Below are 25,305 nucleotides of genomic sequence, written 5' to 3' on the forward strand. Positions count from 1 at the left end.
AAGTGCAGGTGTTCTTGCAACACCGTAATGAGAAAAACCACAAGGTGGAATTCTCCCTTCCCCCTGCACAACTTTTAAAGATACAGAAGACCTCTTGGTTGCCAGACTCCAAGAGGTCTTCTGTAGCTTTAAAAGTTGTGCAGGGGGAAGGGAGAACCCTACCTTGTGGTTATTCTCATTATAGTGTTGCAAGAACACCTGCACTTGGCTGACTTTCTCTTTTAAAGATACAGGATCAGTCTCAGGCCAAGAACCTGGCAACCCTACTTACTGTTCTTGTTGTTCCACCAGATTTTGGTTATCTATGTTTTTTAAAGTAAAGTATTCCAATCCTCTGGCTTGGCTCAAAGGCTTCTAGGATTAGCATGTTGTCATAGGATTGTGGGGGTGGGTTTGGATGATATCTGTGAGACCCCTTCCAGCTTGTAATTGTGTGCCTGTAAGAGATACAGTCTGCAATGGAGAGACCTGCTAAACTGGACAAACCAGTTTCCTCTATATAAGTTAATAATTTAACCAAGTAAGCCTGTGAGTTAATGGGCTTATTGAGTGGTCAATCTGCATATCTAAAGGGAGGTGGCCAAGAGAGGTCTTGTTGCTATTGGAACTCTTCTAAGGAGAAAGGTCCTCCTCCCTCCTAACCTGGAGCCAAGGAGAGGCTTGTGTTGTTTAGTCTTGTGTTTTGGGTGAAGGTGGAAAGACACAAAGAGAGGCCTGTTCTGTATGTCTGAATCTCCAAAGCTGCGGGCAATGGGGAGCAAGATCTGATGGCCTGTTAATGCTGAGAACCCCTCCATATTACTCTCAGGCTATATATGTGTGTAAATAAAAACCGTATGTCCTATAAGACACCATAATCTCTGCTGACCTTCTTTCCAAGGATACCAAATCCTGGGTAAGTGTTGGCAACCCTGAAAGTCTCACACCACTCAGAGATTGGGATGAGAGTAACAATATAAGCAACCTGTAACATGATGCGTGTCTCTCCAGATGTCTCTGGTATGTGTGTTTTAGCCAGTCAAAGAAGCCAAAGGACTGTAGGTGATTTTTTTCCGCACTGCAGTTTCATTGCCTAGTACTATCCTGTCCCCATTTGGACAATCAGAAATGTTTTCACCCTCTCACCTAAGGATAATTCATCCCAAACCGGATATTCCCCTGCTCCTGATGGCCTCCCAGGGTTCAGTTTAAAAACTGTACTGTACTACAACATTTTAGATATTAAGCACCACCAGTGAAGAAGGATCCATAGTTCAGTGGTAGAGAATCTGCTTTGTATGCAGAAAGTCCTAGGTTCATTCCCTGTCAACTCCAGGTAGAGCTGAGAGTGACTCAAGCCAGTCTGTATAGACAATACTGAGCTAGATGGATCAATGCTCTGACTAGGTATAAAGTAGCTTCTTACCTAGTCTGGTTCCATTTTGGTTGAAGTAAAGCCTGTCTGTTTTGTAGAGGCCTGGCTTACCCCAAAATATCCCCATCTTTTTGGGTCAGGCTTTAAAGGCTGGTGGATTATGTCATTTCTATGTTTGTGTTCATTATGTATTTCATGAGAATTATGTTAGTGTTTCTGTTTATTATGTGTTACGTTTTCGTATGACCTTATTTTGGGGAAACTGCCCTGTGACCATTTTAGTGAAGAGTGGTATAGAAATCTATAAATAAATAAAAGTGTTTTGAGAGGATTTGGGACCTTTTTATTTTGATACCTTTCCACATGAATGAGAGGAGTTTCTCTGGACTGGATTACAACAGATCTTTAATCTGTGTTCTGCTCTCAATAACCAATTGTTTGAAATATTCTTGGAGCTTTATTACCTGAGTGTCTCTTGAATACCAGAGCCTGGCACTGGAACCAATAATTAAAACAAAGTGTAGGAATGAGGTGGGAAATGAAGGAAACTAGGAAGCTGTGTTAACCAATGTTACAGGAAAGTGACGACTTCTAGAATGATGACTGTTTCTTTGTTGTTTTGGCTTTATTTTAGCCTTCTGAAGTAATCTTTTTGTTGAGGATTCTGCTGGCCTGGCCCAACCTGCCCTTCTCTGCTAAAATGGCTGACTGGGAACTTTGCCATTGGCAAAATCTTGGTGAGTGAATGCATCCGTGATCTCTCAGTGAGGCAGAGTACTCTAGCCAGCATGGATAATTAGACTGATTTTTATTTAAAATGTGTCTCTGCTAGGGTTACCAGGTGTCCAGTTTTTGGCCGGATTCTCCAGTTTTGGGGGGTTCCCTCCGGGTCTCCGGCTAACTCATCTTAATCTCTGGATTCTCAGCTTCAATTAAAAAAAAAATTAAGTTTCTAGGTGGTCTGATTCCCGGGATATACACCAAAACATCAGCTGCCCGCCCCCTGCAACTGTTTAATCTGTTTAACTGATCTGTATAGCAGCTCCTAGCTCCAGAGCTTGGAAAAGTTACTTTTTTAAAACTACAACTCCCATCAGCCCCAGCCAACATGGCCACTGGATTGGGCTGATGGGAGTTGTAGTTCAAAAAAAATAACTTTTCCCAGCTCTGACCCCGCCCTTTCAGGATTGTAGCCAATAAGTGAAGCCAGGGTTGTGATTTGTTGACTCAGGCAGTACCTAAACTTCGTTGCAATGTCAGAAAATTGTGGTTTTGAGATCTTCAGTTTGAGTAAGAATTTACTTAAGTTAATTTACTTAATTTACTAACTTTTTTTTTCTCTTGTGTGCAAGAGTCAGACCCTGGGCTGTTGGAGAGGGCAGTGCTTTGAAAACCTTAGCAATATGAAAGTATTATAACAAAGAATTGTGTTTGTGTTGTAAATCTTTCTCTTCCTCTCCAATCCTATTTTTAAAGCAATTAGGCAGGGTTTACCTAAGTATCACATTTTTTATTATGAAGGAAACTAATACTCATTTTTTAACAAATGTTCTGCAATGACCAACTGGTTTGACAATAAACTATTATATGGGGTGTATTTTTACAAGTGTGTGTGTGTATTTATTTATTTATTTATTTTATTTAATTTATATACCGCCCTAAGCCCAAGGGCTCTCTGGGCGGTGTACATAATAATAAAACAATCAGAGAATATATAAATACAATAATACAATGGAATCAAACAAAAATAATCAAAATAGCAGCAAAATACAACAATAAATATTAATAGTACACATTAAAATGCCTGGGAATATAAAAAGGTTTTCACCTGGCACCGAAAAGATTGCACCGTCGGCGCCAGGCGCACCTCATCAAGAAGACCATTCCACAGTTCGGGGGCCACAACCGAAAAGGCCCTATTTCTAGTCACCACCCTCCGAGCTTCTCGATGGGATGGTACTCAGAGGAGGGCCCTAGATGTTGAGCGCAGTGTACGGGTAGTTTCATATTGGGAGAGGCGCTCCACCAGGTATTGCGGTCCCATGCCGTGTAAGGCTTTATAGGTCAAAACCAGCACTTTGTATGTATGGAGTCTTTCCAACAACCCTGTGAGGTAGGGTTGGTAATTGGAAACCAAGGCAGCTCACAATAAGAAATAAATCCCTTTAAAAACCAATAACCATAAAACAAGTGTAAACAGTTGCAAAACAGCTTAAAGTGGCATGATTCTGAATTTTGGGTTGGGTGAATGAAGTTTATTAATTTTTTTATTTATTTGATTTATATCCCTCCCTTCTTCTCAGTTTGCTGCCCAGGGCAGCAAACAAAAGCACTAAAAACACTTTAAAAATCATAAGAACAGATTTTAAAATATATTAAAACAAAACATCTTTAAAAACATTTTTAAAAGCTGTGACTCCAAAATTTATTTATGTATATTATTTACAACAGTTATATACTGCTTTATTGTAAAAAATCTCAAAGCGGTTTACAGAAAGAATTAAAACAATAAAATTATTGGGAAAAACAGTTAAATACATGTATTGAAAAACATTCAAATTAATAAAACCAACAATGAGTTATAAACAGATTTAAAAACACAATAGCTTCTATGTGCGTGGATAGGCTTGCCTAAACAAAAATGATTTTAGCAGGTGCTGAAAAGAGGCATCTGCCTAATGTCAATAGGAAAGGAGTTCCAAAGCGTAGGTGTTGCCACTTCGTTGTTGTTATGTGCCTTCGAGTCAATTTTGACTTATGGCGACCCTATGAATCAGTGACCTCCACTAGCATCTGTCATGGACCACCCTGCTCAGATCTTGTAAGTTCAGGTCTGTGGCTTCCTTTATGGAATCAATCCATCTCTTGTTTGGTCTTCCTCTTTTTCTACTCCCTTCTGTTTTTCTGTATTGTCTTTTCTAGTGAATCATGTCTTCTCATTATGTGTCCAAAGTATGATATGTGCCCAAAGTGAAAGGAAGGCAATGGTAAACCACCTCTGAATACCTCTTACCACGAAAACCCTATGAAGAGAGTGTCCAAAATGCAGCCACTTTACAGGACTGATTTCTTACAAGAGAACAAGTACCATGTGGCATCCATAACATGGAAAGCACAGCTTGAACTTGGCCTGGTAGCAAATCAGCAACCAATGCAGATTTCAGAGCAGAGGTATTATGTGCTGATAGGATCTCACTCATGTCAGCAATCATGACTGGCTGCAAGGATTTTTTTAGTTTTGGTTTTCGGTTATCCTGACTGGTTGTGGGATGCTAAGTTGTCTGCCTTACTCATAGGAATCTTGTTGTGTTTGGTATGGTATTGCATTTAGGAAAGCATCACTGTATTTTGTTTTTCATTTTCTGTTTGCATTTCATTTACCTTTAACCTCACTCCATAGAAGCAACAGCAGTGGTTGTATGTGCTCAGCTCAACCCCCTAAAACCCATTGATGATGCACCTTGTTGGTTGCATGGCAGTTTGTTTCTTGCCCAATAGTGGTAAAAGAGAATTCACATATTTGGAAGTGTGGCTGCAGTTGTTGTTCCCAAGCTGCTGCCTGTGACGGTAGACCAAACCATGTGTGTTTTCTCTCTGTCAATTATTACTCACTGGAAATGGGTTGGCTGTCAAAGTGAGTTTATAGCAGCCCACAGGGTAGACAGAAAGGGTAGAGAATCTTCTTACTCTTACTGATTTCTCAGGCCGCTTTCTGAAGTGAAGGGTCAAATCTGTAAAGACTTTTGGAGCAGCCACATTAAAAGATAGGGGTAGGGCATTCCAGGCAGGGGGTTGCCAACCCTGCTTGGATATGGATGTCTTTGCAGAGGATCCCTAGTCAAGCTTTACCAACAGCACAATCCAAACTATATCTACAGTAGGGCCCTGCTTATACGGCGGGTTAGGGACCAGACCACCGCTGTAAAGCGAAAATCGCCGTAAAGCGGAACATCGATCAGCTGTAGTGCGGGAGCTCCTCCCACAACAGCTGATCGATGTTCTGCTGTTCTCCGCTGCCTTCCTCGCACGCCTGTTTGCCGCCTCCGCCTCGTTTAAGCACTCGCCAGCCCTCCCAAGCCTCCCTCGTTCCCCACCACCACTCACACACCCCTGCCTGTTTGTTCGCACGCTGTTCTCCGCCGCCTTCCTCGCACACCTGTTTGCTGCCTCCGCCTCGTTTAAGCACTCGCCTGCCCTCCCAAGTCTCCCTCGCTTTCCCCACCACCACTCTCACACCCCTGCCTGTTTGTTCGAAAGCTGTTCTCTGCCGCCTTCCTCGCACACCTGTTTGCCGCCGCCGCCGCCTCGTTTAAGCACTCACCAGCCCTCCCAAGCCTCCCTCGCTTTCTGCACGCTGCACACGCTGCATGCTGAATCAGACTGCACAAAATGGCACCTGCTTGGAAACATTCCTTCCTTTAACTACAACTCCCATCAGCCCAACTGTGGGAGGAAAGCTCTGATGATGCGCTCAGAGCGTCGGGCGCCATCAATTGCGTCTTTGTGGTATGACTGGAAATCGCTGCAAAAATGGAACAAGCGCCGCAAATACGGGACAGGGTTACAATTTAAAAATGCCGCATAAATGAAGCGCTTTAAAGCGAAGCGCTGTAAAGCGGGGCCCTACTGTACTCAGAAGTAAGTCCTGTTGAGTTCTAGGGGGGCTTAGGCCCTTAGTACGTGTGTTTAGAATTGCAGCCTTCAGGGGCATCCATCTTTACTCCCGAGTGCTCCCATCTAACATGTCCACAACACTAGGCTCCTTTCTTCCTACAGTGGCCTTCTGGTGACTGGACTGGCCTGAAGGCACTTAAACCCTTTTTGTCAAAAGCAAGTAGGCTAGATTAAATGTTCCCTACCCAGGCTCCATCTCTTAGCTAAGATGTCTAGCTTAATTTCCAGTCAGATATTTTTTTAATTGTACGCTCCAAGCAACTGTGATTGATGCTTAATGTATCATGCTTAATGACATCACTCGGGCCCGCCCCATGACATCACTCGGGCCCGCCCCATGACATCACTCGGGCCCGCCCCATGACATCACTCGGGCCCGCCCCATGACATCACTCGGGCCCGCCCCATGACATCACTCGGGCCCGCCCCATGACATCACTCGGGCCCGCCCCATGACATCACTCGGGCCCGCCCCATGACATCACTCGGGCCCGCCCCATGACATCACTCGGGCCTGCCCCTAAAATCTGAGGTTTTGGGATGCTTCTGACCTGGCAACCCTAAATGGGTTGGATGCAGAGGACATTCATTGTGCTTTAGTTCCAGTGAAATCGGTGGGATAAGTTGGTCACGACTAAAGTCCCATTGATTTCAAAGGAACTAAGGCTGCAATCCAGTACACATTTACCTGGGAGTAAGTCCCATTAAACCCAATGGAGCTTCCGTTTGAGTAGGCATGTATTGGATTGCAGCCCAAGTCTATCCTGTGCATGTTTACTCAAAGTAAAACCTACTGTTCTCAGCTGTGCTTACACTCAAGCAAGTGTGCATAGCATTGCAGTTTAAAGTGTGGCTTAAGGCTGCAATCCTATACAGTGTAGTATACATGCTTGCTTCTGAGCGGACATATGTAGCATTGCACAGAAACTTTCTCTGGATTCAACGTGACAATAAAACCAAATCACTCTAAAGAATTACAATAAGCCATTAATTATAAACAGCAAATATAACAATACAGAAAACATCACAGAACACACAAGAGATTGACATAGCAGCAAGGTTAAGTGCGTTATCAAATTACAACAGCAAAAAAATACATTTATATCTCACCATTCCTTCAAGGTGGCATTAATGGTTCTTTCCCCATTTTATCCTCACAACAAGTCTGTGAGGTAGGTTACGCTGAAAGACAGTAACTGGCCCAAGGTCAACCAGTGAGCTTCATGGATGGGTGGGGATTTGAACCCAGGTCTCCCAGGATTCTAGTTGAACACTCTCACCACTACACCACATAGGCTGTTGGTATGGTGAACAAAATACAGTAGAGCCCCGCTTATACGGCAGGTTAGGGACCAGGACCCCGCCATAAAGCGGAAATCGCTGTAAAGTAGAACCCCATTGATTATAATGGGGCACGTTGTGCAAAAATGCCGCAAAATTGCAAAAACGGCTTTAAAATGGGGAATTTCCTGCCACCGCATTAGCAGAATGCTGGAATGCAAAGCGCCGGTAAGCAGGGCCCTACTGTAGCTGATAGTAATACACAAAAATAATATTGCTAACAATAGAAAAGGCAGAATAAAGCCAGCTATAAGGATTGGCGAGGGGAGCTATGAGAGGTCCTCAAATGCAAAGATGTATTACTGAACACTAAAGTCAGGATCATTCAGACAATGGTATTCCTGATATCTATGTATGGATGTGAAAGTTGGACAGTGAAAAACGCAGATAAGAGAAAAATCAAATCATTTGAAATGTGGTGTTGGAGGAGAACTTTGTGGATACCATGGACTGCGAAAAAGACAAATATATAACTAGAAGCTAAAATGATGAAACTGAGGTGATCATACTTTGGACTCATGAGAAGACACGATTCACTAGAAAAGACAATAATGCTGGGAAAAACAGAAGGGAGTAGTGTGACGATCCCACCTTTGGCTCCACCTGTCAGGTTCCCACCTGCTTGTGGCTACCGCCTTTCACTAGGCACCACCTCAGGACACCACCAGTCACAATCATCGTTTTTATTTTTTCTCACTCAGCTCTAGCACAGATCTCTCAAGATCCCACTGCTAGGCAGCACCACCAGCCACTCCCTGTAAACAATACTGCTGGAGACTTCGCCTTAGTCTCCCTATGGCTTGTTACTTTGTGTCTGGGTGCCCTTGCTGTCCACAACCCCCCTGTATCTTTGTCTATAAAGCATACAATCCTGGGTTGCTCTGGATACTTGACGATGTTACAATTTCTTCCTTCACCATTAGATACAGTTTCCCTTCAGCCTTGGTAATTACCTGCCCTCCCTTCTGGTCTGTATATCCCCAGCCAAGGATCAGGCTTTTGGTAAACCAATAAAAGTATTTATTTGATAACACTAGGAAATAACAAGATTACGTTAGGAACGTTTAACAAACATATGGTTTCATATAGTGTCACTCTTACGTTTCCAGTTATATATATTCTGTCCAAATATCAGCCTAATAGAATCCAAACCTCCCTCAGAACTCTGTCAACTCAATCCCAACTGCCTCCCACTTCAACTCCTTTCCAATCACTCTCCTCTCAACTCCCCCCAACAACCTCCCGAACTCAACTGTCATCCTCTCATTTATACCTTCAGCCATTCAAACACTCAGCCAATCATCATCCAACATTCTCCAGCATTCTAGTCCATGTACTCCCCCCTCTTACTCAATTCACTTACCATATATCCCTATATAAACCCGCACTTACCATATTTACAGTTTTTAACATATGACATCACAAGTAGAAAAAGAGAAAGACCAAACGAGATGGATTGATTCCATAAAGGAAACCACAGACCTGAACTTACAATATCTGAACAGGGTGGTTTATAACAGGTGCTATTGGAGGTTGCTGATTCATAGGGTTGCCATAAGTTGTAATCGACTTGAAGGCACATAACAACAACAACAATGAAACAAGTGTTTGAGGGAGCGGTACATAACGACAACTATTAAACAAGTGTTTGAGAGAGTGAGTAAAAAGTTTGTAATTGGGCAACATCCCTCTTTAACTTGCAGCTAGACTAGATGGCAAAAACCAGAACAGCCAAACAAAACCAACAATGAAACGAGAGGAGGCTGCAAGTTCAGCAAGGAATCGTCCTTTGGTTGGGAAATCTTTCTACTTGGACCTCTCCAGTGGCAAGACTTTGGAATTTCTGGCAGAGAGTGTGAGGCGACTTGGTGGGGTGAGTGCAATGGAGTTGTTTCTCTATTCAGAAAGCCGAAGTTATACAGTCAGGCATAATAAGTAACTAGAACCTGTTCAATAGACGGGGCTCCATCAAGAATGCCTCTATATGCAGAGTCCCTCTGTGACATCCTCCCCTGGTTCTCCCTGTCAGGTTCCCACCTGCTTGTGGCTACTGCCTTTCACTAGGCACTACCAGGAATACCACCAGTCCGGACCGTCCTTTATATGGTGTCTCACTCCGCTCTAGCACAGATCTCACTAGATCCCCCTGCTAGGCAGCACCACCAGTCACGTCCTATAACCAATACTCCCAGAGACTTTGCCTGAGTCTCTCTCTAGCTGGTTACTTTTGTGACTGCGTGCTTATGCTGTTCCCAACCCCCTTGCATCTTTATAGATAATGCATACAACTCTGGGTTGCTCTGGATACTTGAATTGTTATTATTCCTCCCTTCACCGCTGCCACCATTAGATACTGTTTCTGTTCAGCCTTGGTAATTACCTTGCCCTCCCTTCTGGTATGTATATCCCCCAGCCAAGGATCAGGCCTTTGGTAAACCAAATAAGTATTTATTAAATATCAGAAATAACAAGATTAGTTTTAGAATGTTTCACAAGCGTATGGTTTCATCTACTCCTGTTTTGTACTTGACTTATTATTAATCAGAACTCCAACTCCCTCTTTCTCCACACTCCCAACATCCACCACCAAACACCTTCTTCTCCACCCTACTAACATCCACCACCAAACACCTTCTTCTCCACCCTACTAACATCCACCACCAAACACCTTCTTCTCCACCCTACTAACATCCACCCACCAAACACCTTCTTCTCCACCCTACTAACATCCACGCAGCAAACACCTTCTTCTCCACCCTACTAACATCCACTTACCATATGTCTTCTATATAAACAGCAGTTACCATATTTACACTATAAGCAGGAACATCACTCCCTCACCAGTGAGTAAACAGGGCATGCCCATGCACCACTAGGAGGAGGTACGATTCCAAGGCAGAGGGTATGGCTTCCACATAGATTTAAATCCAACATTTGACTTCTTACGCTGATAACATAGTGACACCACAAGAGTGGGGATATCCAGCCAATGTATATCACTCATTGGTTTAAACACACTAACTTACTGTTGGCTGAATCAAGAGATGTCCACAGACTTTTCAGAGTTCAGCACTATTGGCCATCCTCTTGCAACTTAACCTCAGGGTAAACTGAGATACTCAGAGTATTTTCCTGAGTTCTGTATTCTTCTACTCAAGCCATGGGAGTTTTGGAAGCAGAATAGGAAAGACAGTTCCACAAAATTGTCAACTGTCCCAAATTGCTAGAATGTTGCTTTAAAAAAATCTATACTGAAAGTGTGTGGTTTGGTTGCACTGATTATAGCTTACAGCTCTACTGATGAAAGAATCCACTTGGTATTGTGTGGATTGCAAGAGGTATGGGAACGTGCTGCTACAGTTGGGTAGGCTTAAGCAATTTACTTCTCTTTGTGCTTCATTTGCCCTTCCCCACTTAAGAAGGGTTGCTAGCAGGAGTGTGCTTCTTTTCAAGCATGAAGCGCCTGCTTTTAGCCACCCAGTGTCCACACCCCCCAGCGATCAGCTATTAAGCTGTCTCCTTTTTTTGTTTCTGGTTTCAGGTTATTGAGAGTTTTCTGAGCAAAGAAGTGAGTTGCATTGTCTCCAGCAACCGAGAGGCCAGGCAGGAGAGACTATGGACGGACAAGCAAAGTTGTTCTGCGTTAAGTAATGCTCAAGCCGGATCTCGTCCCTCTGCAGGGCTCCAAAGGAGTTGCAGCGGTCCCTTGCATAAGCCGGTAGACACTGTAAGAGCCAAGTGCCTAGAATTGGGAGATGTGTGTATCTTCTCTTCTCTCTTGGTCTTTTAACATGAGAGATGAGATGTTGGAAATAATACAAAAGCATAAATGTGTTTGCAAAGTTAATATACAGTACTGCTAATATGAAGGCAATTATGTTTGGACCCAAATTATTAATTTACTTAACTTTATTTTGTGCGGTACGCTAGTGATCCCGGCACTCAGTATGAGAATTTCTAAGCTCTGTAAATATCAAGCCTGCTAATGCAACTTTTTGTTTGCTCTGAAGTCCTAAAAAAGATCTCTGGGTTGGAAGCAAATTTTCATTTTCAGGTGACATTTTTTTAAAATAAATTGGTCCACTATTTTTTTAACTTGTTCCATTTTTCCCATACCTATTTTTTTAAAAAATGTTGGAGACCAAGAAGGAACAGAAGGGAAGGGACTCTCTAGATCTGTTTCTGTTGAAGAGGTGATATTGATCTGCTAGTCCCCCTAAGAATCCCCCCTACTGTTGTTTACATCAGGCAGGAAGCCTCCATTTTATCATAATTGGGGGGGGGGTTGTCAGGACTTCTTACCCCCTGCAGACCTGAGGCTGTTCATGCTCTCCCATGGCTATGTAACAAAAAAAGTGCATGTTAATTTCATTCACACAATTTTCATGTCTAGCTTGGCCTTTTAATCTCTTCATAGAGAAATTTGATGTAGAATTTGCCAGGCTGGCCATGAGCTTTCCCTGGGTTGACAGAAGCAATGGAGGGAAGCAAGGAAGAGCCTCTTTCTTACCGTTTTCTCTTCATTTTCTGTCTGGAGGTGAATGTTAAATCTTTTCCAAGGAACCTCCACCTATGCACAAAGTTGATCAGGATTTGGCATAAATGTACCAAACATGGCAGTTTCATTCAGATTCTTCACTAATATGAGAAGGAAGGGACTTGCTCAATATGTGGCAGGATATCAATGAAGGGGCTTCTGAATAAGGGTGGGTGCCTATGAAGAAGTGGTGAATGGAAAAAGGGTGAGCCCATTGCCAGGACTGGTGAAATCTGGTTTCTCCACTTGTTTTAACAGTCTCTCTCTTTTGCCCTGTACCTTCTCTCCCTGCCTTCCTCCTTTTTGCAGGCCCTCATCAGTCGCGGGAAGAAGCTCCTGAATAAAGCCATCAGGAGTCAGGTGAGCAACTCCACCAGTCAGCTTGTTCATCCTTGGGGTGGGGTGGATGGAGTCATGGAGGATAGGTGAGGACAATAGAATAAAGTTGAAATGTGACCAAAAGAACACCTAGTTTAAACCTCTCCTACATCTAAGCTGAGCAGTAAATGGAAGCTCAATCCAGACAAGACTGAGATGCTAACAGGTGGTTTCTCTGACCAGATTAGTGGAATTCATTCATCCTGTTCTAAGTGGAATTCATTCATCCTGTTCTAAATGAGGTTGCACTACCCCAGAAGGATCAGGTTTGTGGCTCAGTGATTGTCCTGCAAGCTCTTCTTTCACTTTATTTAAAAGCATTTCTAAACCATTTAATATTTAAAATCTTTTAGCAGTGTATAAAAATACAAACATAAGAATAGTAAAATAAAAACAGAAATCTAGTAATAACAGGATCCAATCATATGGGTCAGGGAAAGCCCAGGCAAAAAGATACCTTTGAAGCAACTGATGGATGATGTTTCACGTATGACAGAGGGAAGAGCATTCCACTGTGCAGGGGCAAGAGCTGAAATGACCATTTCATAGAGTCATAGAAGAGTAGAGTTGGAAGGGGCCTATAAGGCCATTGAGTTTAACCCCCTGCTCAGTGCAGGGATCCACGTTACAGCATACCCAACAGATGGCTGTCCAGCTGCCTCTTGAATGCCTCCAGCGCTGGAGACCCACCACTTCCTTTAGTAATTGGTTCCACTGTTGTATTGTTCTAACAGTTAGGAAATTTATCCTGATATTCAGTTGAAATGCGGCTTCCTGTAACTTGAGCCCATTATTCCAGGTCCTGCACTCTGGGATGATTGAGAAGAGATCCTGGCTCCCCTCTGTGTGACAACTTTACAAGTACTTGAAGAGTGCTATAATATCTTCCCTCAGTCTTCTCTTCTGAAAGCTAACCATGCCCAGTTCTTTTAGTCTTTCCTCATAGGACTTTGTTTCCACTCCCCTGATCATCCTTGTTGCCCTCTTCTGAACTTGTTCCAGTTTGTCTGCATCCTTCTTAAATTGCGGCACCCAGAACTGGATGCAGTGTTCAGGATGAGGCCTAACCAGTGCTGCATAGAGGGGAACTAGTACTTCATGCAGTTTTAAAACTATACTTCTGTTAATACAGCCTAAAATAGCATATGCCTTTTTTTTTGCAGCCACATCACACCTTTGGCTCATATTCAGCATCTGAGGTTATATTAAATGTTCTATCTGTGATGACTCATTCACACATTCAAATCATTACTTGATACAGTAGTCAACATGTAATTTTGGGTCACCACCATGCGATATTCTGTAGGATGCAGTGCCCTGAGTGAAATTTCCCAAGATGATCTAAGTGTTCTTAATAGGTCTATACAGCATCAAGAGATCTTTCAGGTAACCTGGTTCCAAGTTGTTCAGGACTTTGAACATGGGCCATTAGCTGATTGGTAAAGGTAAAGGTGTCCCCGCACTTATAGTGGGAGTCATTTCTGATTCTTAGGGTGATGTCTTGCGACGTTTACTAGGCATATATGGCGTGGGATTTCCAGTTCCTTCCCTGGCCTTTCTTTACCCCCCAGCGTATGCTGGGTACTCATTTTACCGACCACGGATGGATGGAAGGCTGCGTGGACCTCGACCCCTTTTACCGGAGATTCGACTTCCTCCTTCTGTTGGAATCGAACTCCGGCCGTGAGCAGAGCTTCGGCTGCTTTACCACCGCTTACCAATCTGCACCAATTTCATCAGCATGGGTATGATATGTACATGTCCAGGTGCTCCACTCAACAATCTGGTTGCAGCATTCTGCACCAGCTGTATCTTCCAGACCAATCCCAAATGAAGCCCCACATAGAGTGCATTATAGTACTCCAGTTGTAAGATTACCAACACATGAATCATAGTTGCTAAGCTATCCCTGTTCAGGAAAATGCATAGTTGACATACCAACCCAAGCTGATAATAGGTGCTCCTCACTACGGAGATCACCTGAGGCACTTGTGATTGTCCCCAAACTATGTACCCATTTGTTCAGAGGGAGGGTTCTAAGGAACATATTGGGCACTCCCCTATGTGTTCCGAATGCCAACCTATGCCTTGAAGCTGGGCTGCCTACCATTGAGGCTGGTATATGGGTGCTTAAATTCAGGTATTGGCTAAAACTGATCTTTGCACCAGTCGGTTTGGCCCCTCTCATGTTATCTGATATGTACCAGTCAAAATGGAAAAAATCTCTTAATTACTAAACTTTCCATTCTGGGTTTCTCTTCCTCTACTATCCTAGCCCTAGGCTTCTCCCAAGCGAAGTCGGCTATTACGCAGAGAATATTCGATACGGAATTCCAAAACCATCTGTCCCGTGCTGGTCTTAACTCTGACCCTAGCCTTTATTCAAAAGTTTTTACCTCGGCACACTATCTGGCCCTCCTCCATATACCTAGACTCAGGAAAGCATTCACACTGGCCAAACATAACGTCCTACCCTCTGCACTCCTAGAGGGTAGGTACCAGAAAATCCCACTCATTGAACATCACTGTCCATGTGATACTGGTGCTGTAGAGACTGTGAGTCATGTTTTGCTAGAATGTTCCCTTTATCACGCCCTCCGCATCCGGTTTATTACTCCTTTCCTTCAGAAATTTCCAGGTAGTGACCCTGCTTTTTATGTACATTATCTTTTAGCTGATTAAAAAACCACTAGTAACATCCACGGTCGCAAGTTTTTGTGATGCGGCGATTAAATATCGAAAAGCACTGCCAAAGCAATGACCATTGGAGTATGAAGAACGTTTTTTAGACTGAATTTATAGTCTTATCAGTATACAGTTATTGTGCTGTTAACTTTTATGATGCTTTTTATAGTTTGTACTGTGATTTCTGCTGGTCACTGACCATAATAAATACTCATTCATTCATTCAGAGGGAGGGCAATCCTGTTTGAAACTGGTAATCTTCTGGATCCACAGCACAATTGGCAGAAGGTGGGAACATTATCCCCCAACACTATTCTCACAATTTACGTGAAGACTTTCCTCTTGTGGTATTTGATCCAGTTCAAGGCTAGTTCTGCTAATAAGTCCCGTTTCCCCCCCCCAAACTGGTATTTTCTGTTTTATATATTTATTTGATTTTTAAAATTTTGGTGGTGGTTGTTCTTTACAATTTGTATGTTTTTAAATTTGATGCTAAGTTGCCCAGAGACTGACTTTATGCAAATAAATAATCTAAATCCTCCCCCACATTCCATCCAGATAGTAGATACACTACAGAAAGGTACCCACTGAGCAGGTAAGCTCCATGTACTGCAAGGGAGACAGAAAACACTCAGGGTTATAGCCAAAGGTAATTTGGGTGGGTATGAGCTTGTATGCCAGCCATATGTCAGTCACTAGTAGCGGTAGTCTGTTGCTCTATAGAAAGCTGGGGAATGGCTTTTCTGGGAGAGCAGAACTTGCAAGATACAAATCATAAACTTTCAGTTTTTTCTCGAAGCCAGTGAGTTATCTTGGTCCCTCAACTGCTCCATGAAAATCAGTAATCATTATTTATATGCTCCACCTCTTGTCTTTCTTTCAGGATAGCACCTGTGGCAACAGCATCCTTGCCAGGGCACAATCCTGGGGAGTACAAATTATGTACATAGATGGTATCCTTTTTCTAATTTGGGGTGGGTGGTGCAGTTGGATTTGCAAAACTGATCCTGTCTGGGAAAAGAATCATTTTGGTTGGAGAATGAAAGCAAAACTCTCTGAAATGTTTTACCAGTGTGGTCTGCTATTCCTTGCACAAGGGCTCCTCACCTGAGAGACACAACGTACGTGAGCTAACTTTTTATGGATTTCATCTTACACTTATATTAATCTGGAATTAAAGAGTATGGTTTTTTCCCTGTGTGTGTGTGCACAATCTAACAGAAGTCTTGATGCTGCCTCCTAAAACTAGAGTTCCTTGCACTACCTAAAACAAATGTAAGGGACCTTTGGCCCTCCAGATGTTGCTGAACAACTCCCATCATCCCTGACTATTTGTCCGTACTTGCTGGGGCTGATGGGAGTTGTAGTTCAGCAACATCTAGAGTTAAAGGTTCCCCACAACTGCCCTAAAGGATGCTTTAAGACCAATTTTTAGCTTTGTTATTTACTCAAAATTAGCAACAAGAACATGTTGCAATTGTTCAAATTTCACTAAAGTTGGAATATGCAATTTGTGTGCGTCTTTATCCCAAGTAACGTGAAAGGTTCTCCCGCTCCAAGTTAATGTTAAATCTTAACAGAAAATTTCCTCCCCAGCTATAGAGTCTTAGCGTGGGCTTATAGATATCTCTCTCATACTATCTTTGTGATATGGGAGGTTAGTTAGGCTAAAGGAGGTGCTTCTGTGAAGCTACCAAGTGAGCTTTGTAGGTGAACAGAGATACAAACCTGGATCTCATGGCTCTCAGTACTTAGCATAATCCAAACAAGAGAACATGGGGCAGATTCTGAAGCACAGAGAGGGTGTAGGTAGGCTATAAGGCGCTAGGGATGGAACTGGCTATATCAGTCCGTATCAATTTTGCACTTGTTCAAGGCCTAAATCCATTCAATTCTGTTTTTGCATTTATCTGCAAATCTTTTTTAATCTGCATGAAATTTGTGTTTAAATTTATATGTTATCTCAACGTATCTTTTTCTACACCTATTTTATCCTAAATTATGCATTTTGGTACTTTTTTGAGCCAGGAACTGTATTGTAAAATTCAAAGAAGTGCAAAATCTGAAGGATAATTTTCTGCACATTAATCTGCATGATGCAAATTAGGTCAGTTCACACTGGAATTCACAGAAATCAAATTCCACAAGCATCCCTAGCTGGAGCTCTGCTGAAATAGGAGTAAGCTCAACTGAACACAAGTGGGACTTATGCATCTAAGTGAACACACTATAATCAAGCCAGATTAAAATTTGGAGCTATACTAATTTGCAGGAGGAGAGAAACATGGCCCTCTATAGTACGAAGATTCATCACTCTGGTTAAAACAACCAAAAAGTGATTCCTATGACATAAGCACCATGTCCCCTTTTGCAACCATTTTATATCTCCTTCTTTCGGTGACTGGTCAAGACAGGAAGATTAGTGAATATAAAGTGTGAAACTACACATGCTCTAGGCGTTTCTGTTTGCAAGGTTGGCAAACGTTTGTTTTTTTGTTAGTGCTTTGGTAGAAAACACCTATTGACATTCTGTTTCTCAGACTTGTGTGTGACCCATGATTTATTTTTGGGCCCACCACTCCCACCTGCAAAACAGTATACAAATTTGCATATGACCTACAAGTACATGCAAATTTCATGCAAACGTGTGTCTTTTGCAAGTACAGCGGAGGACCTAGTCCGTATACAGTTTACTGGGCCCAGAAAATCCTGCTAAAACCATTATGCTCTAATTGTTAAGCAACTAGTTACAATTATTTAAATTAGACTTTTCCCTGGAATGACTTGCCTTGATTTCATTCAATACACTTGGTGTGTTAAGAGACAAACCTTTTTTTCTGCATGAAATAGCACAATGCTTTAGTTTTGCCAGAAGGTGGCAGGCCAAAGCAATGGATTGAGAGCTTTCATTGGTATGGGTGGTTGCCAGGGAAGATTCCCTCTCACACACATACTCTTCTGTGTGGGTCTTGATTAAAATTGCCAACTATCTTACTGCTCTCACTCCTGTGTCTCAGCTGTTTGATCTACAGACATTAATCTCCATGCAATGAAAAGCCTCATTTGCTGATTTTTATTTTAGTATGTCAGGGTGTTGCTAAATGCACAGGAGTGAGCCTCTTGTCTGTCAGCTGGCAACCATAGGCTTAATTGGACCAGAATATAGATTTCAAAAAGATGCTCTTCTTTACCAGAAAGGCTGGAACTACACAAGCAAATGCCATTAGGTAATTTCTTTGGGGGATATGCTTCACTTCTGTACCATATGTGCGTAAAATATCCATGATAATGTTAGGCACATATACGTTCTCTTGTTCACTCAGTTTCAAAATTCTTCAGTATATACTGCTGGGATCCTGCAGGATAAACATGTCAGCAAAGTTCTCCCTGCAGAGTTCATTCTTGCATCAGTCCCCCCAGTAGATCTGATGCCTGCAGTCGACAGAAGCATCTGAAAAGGGGGAAGTGGGTGGTGGAGAAACAAAGACATGTTCCTGTAATGTTCACACAAACCAAGCAGTGCTGAAATTAAGGAGCATCACTTGAACTGTGGAGCCCATACTCTTCTTTATCCCTCATTGTAACCCTTCGGTCAGTTAATCCCTGACACAGCAAACTTGAATTGTCACCTGATTAACTCCCTCCCCATCCCCCTTTTTCTGTGCTTGATCTGTAGAAATCAGTAGGTGAAGTTTTAGCATTTCCATGATGTAAAAAACAGTGTGGTCACTCACTAATGTCTGCAGATCAAGTTGCTGTTAAGGGCACAGCTGCAGTGGCTGCTTGAAAAGTTGGCGACCTAAGAAGGGCGTAAAGCCAGTTTGATAAGTGAAATACTGTAACTGTGTGAACCTGGTCTGTCTTCCCCTCCCCCCTGCCCCCCCCCGTGTTACCTTGTGCTACCTTGTGCTAGGTAGGAATGTATAGAGTTTAACATTGGCTCCTTAATGCTCCTTCCTCTTCAGAAATGTTGTCCTACATACAACGGTTATCCAAGAGGCAGCCTTCCATGACAAAGGTTGGTAATGCTAGGAGGAGCTTTGTAATGGAGCTTTTATGATCTTAAGATCATAGCAGGGCTCAGCAAACAATGCTGGGAAAAGTGTCATACTGAAGATGTAGAATGTCCTGCCTTACAGCAGAACGGGTAGGATACATAGAATGTGTACACACTAAACCATTTATGGCACAAAAATGTAGTGTTCCCTCAATCTGAAATAATTCATGCTCATTCTCAACATGCTGCTTTCAGTCTAGATTGATTCCAGATCCTGCTGTCCACAACAGTGGGTGTGGTTACTTGATATACATTTGAAAAACCTCCCCTTGATTAGGTTATCCACACTTTTTCCCTCCCTCATATGCCCTGGGTGAATGAAGGTGATTGTTGTAATCTTGGTATACGCCTGGCCACAACATCAATGGGCAGGTGTGAATACTCTCTCTCTCTTCCCCCCCCCCTCACCAGGACCACCTACATCTGTTGTCAAGTAGGCACACAGCAGGGTAATGCAGAATCAATCTGCAGTGAACTTTAATTTTCAGAATGAAACCAGTTTCTTAAGAAGTGCGTTTCTGGGGCAAAAAATATACAATAGATCTTGATTGTGTGCGAACTACATAGGAAAAAAAAAGTATTCAGTCTCCATTCATCGGAGAATAAAATGTTGCGTCTATGCTGCCAAAATGTCCTTCCTTATGGCTGATTTGACACCATTTGTCTGGAAGACTAGGTATCTGTGTGATTAAAATGATTGTGCCCCTCTTTGCTTCCTACAAAATGGGTCCCAGTAGTACTCATAGAAATCTGGTTTCTATCCTGCATTGGAGCTGGGGCTTTAGCTAGAAGACTTCTGAGGCTCTTTTCCAGCTGTTTGCACAGTATTAAATCATCTCCTATCAGTTGGCAAGCAGGTTCTTGGAAGCACAATGTGGGGTAGAAGACTGAGAAGTTAAACTTGGGTTTGAAGAGAGTGGGGACCAAGGCCCACCTCTTCTATGGGCTCGTGGTCTCTAGTTCTAGCCCCCCCAGTATAGACCACTTTCGTGGCCAGAGGGCCAAGCACATTCTCTGCCAGGGACACTGGGGGTGGGAGCTGGGGGAAAGAGGCATCATCTGCTACATGGGCTGCTGGTCAGTGCCCCACACTCAGTCACCTTGATGACATCCCATCATGTGCATTTATTTTTTTTTTTGCATGCCTCTTCCAGCTTTCTTAATGCTTACTGCAGGTTCAATGCCCTGACCTCTCTTACTGTGTTTTTTCATTGATTTAGGTGAAATTGCTTGCCTCTGGGTTACAGCCTTTGAAAGGTGAGTCTGGAAGTTTTAATACTGTTGGAGACTCGGCCCCTGTGTTGTCACCTGATGCCTCCCATTGTTTGCCATAAACTCCAAATTCATATTGCGGCTTGATTGTGTCCTGTGACATACACCCTGCACTGAAATGAGAGATAGAAAGACAGAGGTATGCCACGTATGCCACAAAGAAGCGAATATGGATGATTTCATGAAAAATAGACTAATTCAGTTCCAATACCAAACATGTAATTTAAAAAAAAACCCTCCAAATTTGGGGGAGAAAATTGGCTACAGACAACAAGTAGGAGGAAAAGTTGAGGATCTGTGGATAGGAAACAGCGCTGTGCAGTCCGGTCCAAGTCCTTCCCTTCACATACCATCCCTTCATCTTGCTTTGCTACCCAAGGGTTACATGTTTCCAAGCCCTCCTTTAGTGACAGTGAGAGCTAGGAACTTGCATTGTGTTGTGCTTATTTATTTTTCTAAGTTTTTTAGCACAGGTTTTGTATGCTGCTTTTTAAAATCCTCTCTGTAGCCTCTCTTCCCCCCCCCCCTTTTCAGGGAAATCTTCTGTTTTCCCTTGGTATTTAAAATTGCTGATGGGTTTTCTTTGTGCAGCCAACAAGGTCCAGCCACATCTCTTGTTTCCTGGAGATGTGCTGTCACGGCTGCCAGTTCTGGACTGTCTCCCACTTGCTAACAATGCAGCGTTGGCATGGTGCTGGCATGGTTCCTGCCCATGAGGCGGGCTGTTGTTTTAATATAATAATCGCCTTGTTGCACAACGTTTAAGAAACAGTCACCTGCAATGGCTTGCTCAGCTGTTTTCTTCCGGAGCTGTCTGCTTAGCAGCAATTTCTCCCCTTCCCTCAAATCTCTAATGACTTGGTGCTTGAAAGAGAGGTGCCACAGTTGCCTGGCTTCCTGTGATCTTTCCATTAATCCAGAGTCGGGGATGAGGGTGGTTGTATCTGTCTTTCCTCTGATATTTGAAGAATGATCGCTGTCAGCAGTTGCTCTTCTTTTCTCATGTTTCCTTCCTAGTAGTGAGGCTGAAACCTCCATTCCTAAAAATTGAAGATGGGAGCAGGTAAGGGCCATAGAGCACTGTCCACAGCTCTTCATTTCTAAATATCTAAAAAACGTGTATTTTTTCATAAGTGATGTTTAGGCTACAGAAAATTTGGGTCGATGTCTGTTTTTATTAAGACTGACTTTAATACGTTATTTTTGCCTTTTTGTATATTTTATTGATATAACCTGCCCTGGGGTCTTTGGATGGGAGGGGTGGAATATAAGAGTTTAAAAACTAAATAAATAAAAAAATGAGACCAGCAGGGGCTTAGACCTCCCCCCCAAGTGCTAGCCCAGTGGTAGGGAACCTCTGGCATGGGGGTTTCCCCATTTGGCCTACAGCTTATTTTGGCCTGAACCTCCCCTCCTGCCCTTTGCCTGACACTGGCACAGGGCAAGTACAACCCGCAAGGCTAAATTGAAAAGGAAGAAGTGTCCTCCTGGGTCTTCCTTTTTGAAGTCCAATTATCTGAAGGTCGTGCAGGCTTGTCAACATGGTCTGTGGGAGAGTTTGGGGCCTGGTCCACCAGCCTGACCCAGTTCCCAAGCCCTGCCTTAGCTTCTCATGTAGGAGCTCTTTCTTCATCTCTGCACAAGGCAGGGTATGGGTTAGGGTTACTCTGACAAAAGCAAGGCCTTCCACTTGTGATCAGACGACTGGTTGCTTTGTTGTTGCTTCATGTATGGCAGTGCCTTAGCAGTTAAAATGGCTATTTTGGAGCTCTGTTAATTTGTGATGAAAATCTGTATCCTATCCTTCAAATAAATTCCTAGGATGACTTATAATACTAAATGGAAACAATATACAATAAAAGGCACTTAAATATAAAAACACTTCAGGTTAAAAGCAGCAGAACCCACAATCTAAAAAGGTGAGCAGTCTAAGAACCTCGCAGAGGTAAAACGTTTTAGATTTAGCTTTTGCCTGGCACCATAATGGCATCAAGGTGAAGCTACCTGGGGAGAGTATTCCACAATTGGGGTGCCACTACTGAGAAGGGCCTCTGCCCCTGGGGACCAAAGTAAGCAAGATGCCTTTCATGCACCAGCACCACCTTCCAGAGCTGGCATCTAGGTAGGAATGAAGCCACTCTAACATGATTTCCTCCAGTTCCTAGCTCAGAAAGCCTATCCAGGATGATGACAGGGTTGATGATATTGAAAGCCACTGAGAGGTCCTAGGGAATTAACAAAGTTGCGCTGTCCCTGTCCTGCCATAATCAACGGCTCTTCTCCCATGTAGGTCCTGTAGGTAGATATCTGTGCACCCTGCCTTCCCAAGGGCTATTCCGGTTCATTTCCCAAGGACTTACCTAGAGTTCTCACTTTGTCTAGGCAACTCCGTCCATTCTTTCAACAGTTCAAGAACTTTCCTCAACTGTATTTCCTGCCGCTAAGAAGGCATAGCCCTTTTGAACCCCCACGAACATCTTCCAGCCCAAAGTAAGTGTATATGCGGGATGGGTGGGTAAGGTAGATAATGGAGGGGGGACTTTTGAGGATAGGAATGCTCTGCCAATAAATATGTAGGGCAAATAAAATCTGTACGTGTTTTGGAAACCAGGTAGATAACTAGAGTCCTGCCAATAGCCATAGCTTTTCTCACAGCAGGTCTTTAGGGGAAGTCTCAGAAATATTGATGGGTAGGCCTCTCTGTGTACGGAAAACCAAAGGTGGGCCTGGATGCGGCTCCTAGGTGCTGAGGGGGGTCTGTTAAAAATGACATTTCTTCATCAGCAAATATGAGTTGTGAGGGGAACAAAGTTGGGTGCTGTGTTCATATGTTTACATTCACCCTTTTCTGCAGAGCACCTGAAAACAAACAGTCACTCAGTGAACTTTGCCTGCCCTCTGTTTGCTGTATCCTGCCCAAAGCACAGAAAGGTTACTGTGAATGTTGTGAAGAAGCCTTCACAGAGCTTCAGAAGGTAAGGAAAATCCCTTGCCCGAGACACGGGCTTCCTCTGAAAAAGAATAGGCAGTGTCTGCCTGTTTCTGGGCTGACACAGCTCAACCTTTACTCCGTGGTACTACTTGGGTCGAGTTTATCAAGGTACTAAAACCTCTCCCCATACCAGTCAAAATCATGTTCAGCCTAGTGCTGTACTGAAATGCCCATCCTCCTTTTGTAGGCCCATTTGCAGGCCATGAAAGTATGTGGGGGATTTTCTGATTTTTGGAGGAGGCAGGGGGAAATTACAAAATGTTCAGTGGCAGACAGCTTCAGAAAAGCCACAGGAGGCTTTTTCCTTTTTTTTTTTAAACTTTTTTTGGTTGCCCTAGTGTTCCTTTAAACAGCCTGGTGACCACATCTTCCCCATGATGCCTTCTCTGAATGGCACTGCATCATGGCATAGTATTCTAGGTGGGTGGGGTGGAATAGAGGCCCATTTAAAAAAAAGAAATGAAAGCCTCCGTTGCTGCTGCTGCTTTTCAAATAAAGCTCTTTGACCCTCCAAAAATTTCATAATTTTCTCCGATCCCCTGAAAATACCTTCACACGTAACATGCATGACCGCCTTAAAGATATGCAAAAAAATTCTGAGCAGAATTTCTGACCCAATTCTAATTCAGCCACCTGTCTGGCTTCTGAGATATCAGAACCCATTATCCGTGCGCCAACAAACACATCTTTGCAATATAAGGGATGAAGCTCCTTTAATTTTTTTAACGAAGCTGGGATCACAGCTAGACATAATCTTTTCTGGGAGTGTCTCCTGGCTGATTTTCAAAGCAATATATATACAATTATAATCTGCAATTTGGAGCTATTGGCCAGAAGTGAAATGTTTTGGCGCTATTTGCTGCTAAAAGCACGCAGTACATATGATGTTTGCTGGTGCAGGATCCTTGCTTTCCTCCCCATCTTCAGACTTCTCCCATTGCCCAGTACCCTCTGATGTAGTTATTTGCCTTTACAGCACCTTCAAAGCCAAAAGCATAAGGAATTTGTGCTGGATTCCTCCCACTTCACTCTCGTGGATAGCATCATCTCTCAACTGACCAATGACTTTGTAGTCTCCTCCTTTCCAACACTGAGGTACAAGGTTGACTCATGGCTTTTGGAGGGGGCAGTTAAAAGTATCCAACTCTTTTCCAAGGACTGAGAGGTGACGAACGATTATGCGGTTGAATATAAATCTGATTAGTATTGTGTCTATATCGAGGGAAGATGATCTTCTGCATGGCTACAATTGTGGAATGTGATTTAGTGGCAAGTTCAAGATGGACAGAAGGAAGCACTTCTTCACCCAGCATAATCTGCTTCATTGCTACAGCATATATTGTGGTGGTTGTTAGTCTAGGTGGCTGAAAGAAATAGAAGAATATATGGAAAATATTTATTTTAGTTTATATAAAGCTACTCAGTGACATTGTTCTCTGGGCAACTTACAGCTTGAAATTATCAAATACAGTTAACATGCAATACCATAAAATAAAAAGCTCAAGTACAGTAAATGAACAAAAGCAGATAATTGTTTTGGAACACTAAAAGTTTTTTAAAAGGCCTGGAAGAACAGAAATATTTTCACCTGGTGGCCAAATGACCATAAAGAAGGCACCAGGTGAGCCTCTGGCAGGGGGCATTCCACAGCCAGGGTGCCACCACCGAAAAAGGCCTCTCTCTGATAGTCAACATATGTAAGAGTCAATGGTATTGCTTGTGTGTGTATTTATGTATATTATACCTTGTTTTTCAAGGCAAAAAGTTTTTATAGAGATGCAATACAACTAAAATGCTATAAATATAATTTAAAAACAGATTCAGTAGAATAGCAATACAATAAAAACAGTGGTTTAAAGCAGGAGTTCGGTATTTTTTTTAAAAACAACAACCAACAAATCATCTATAAAAAGTGTTCTCAAATGGAAAGGTCTCTAAAGCACATTTTAAACAGGGAGGGAGGGGGTTTGGTGAATCTCCCTGGGAAGCAAATTCCCCAGTCGTGGGGCAACACC

The 25,305-nt window shown here is 42.9% G+C and overlaps 1 protein-coding gene across 5 annotated transcripts in view; it reads left to right on the top strand.

The window, feature by feature from the left end:
• Positions 1 to 25,305, top strand: part of ADAM11 (ADAM metallopeptidase domain 11) — a 137,013-nt gene that overhangs the window by 2,678 nt on the left and 109,030 nt on the right. For 4 of the 5 annotated variants that reach the window (XM_061591304.1, XM_061591302.1, XM_061591306.1 and 1 more), the window contains exons 2-12: positions 1,989 to 2,091; positions 9,073 to 9,242; positions 10,911 to 11,096; positions 12,216 to 12,266; positions 15,853 to 15,922; positions 18,935 to 18,987; positions 20,247 to 20,283; positions 21,316 to 21,361; positions 22,681 to 22,788; positions 23,153 to 23,273; positions 24,267 to 24,385. In XM_061591304.1, coding sequence (XP_061447288.1) covers positions 1,989 to 2,091; positions 9,073 to 9,242; positions 10,911 to 11,096; positions 12,216 to 12,266; positions 15,853 to 15,922; positions 18,935 to 18,987; positions 20,247 to 20,283; positions 21,316 to 21,361; positions 22,681 to 22,788; positions 23,153 to 23,273; positions 24,267 to 24,385 — 1,064 coding nt within the window. The remainder of the gene's footprint in view (positions 1 to 1,988; positions 2,092 to 9,072; positions 9,243 to 10,910; positions 11,097 to 12,215; positions 12,267 to 15,852; positions 15,923 to 18,934; positions 18,988 to 20,246; positions 20,284 to 21,315; positions 21,362 to 22,680; positions 22,789 to 23,152; positions 23,274 to 24,266; positions 24,386 to 25,305) is intronic. The other variant, XM_061591303.1, reaches the window with a different exon arrangement.

This window comes from Rhineura floridana, chromosome 11, assembly GCF_030035675.1.
Source record: "Rhineura floridana isolate rRhiFlo1 chromosome 11, rRhiFlo1.hap2, whole genome shotgun sequence".
Lineage (NCBI taxonomy): Eukaryota > Metazoa > Chordata > Lepidosauria > Squamata > Rhineuridae > Rhineura > Rhineura floridana.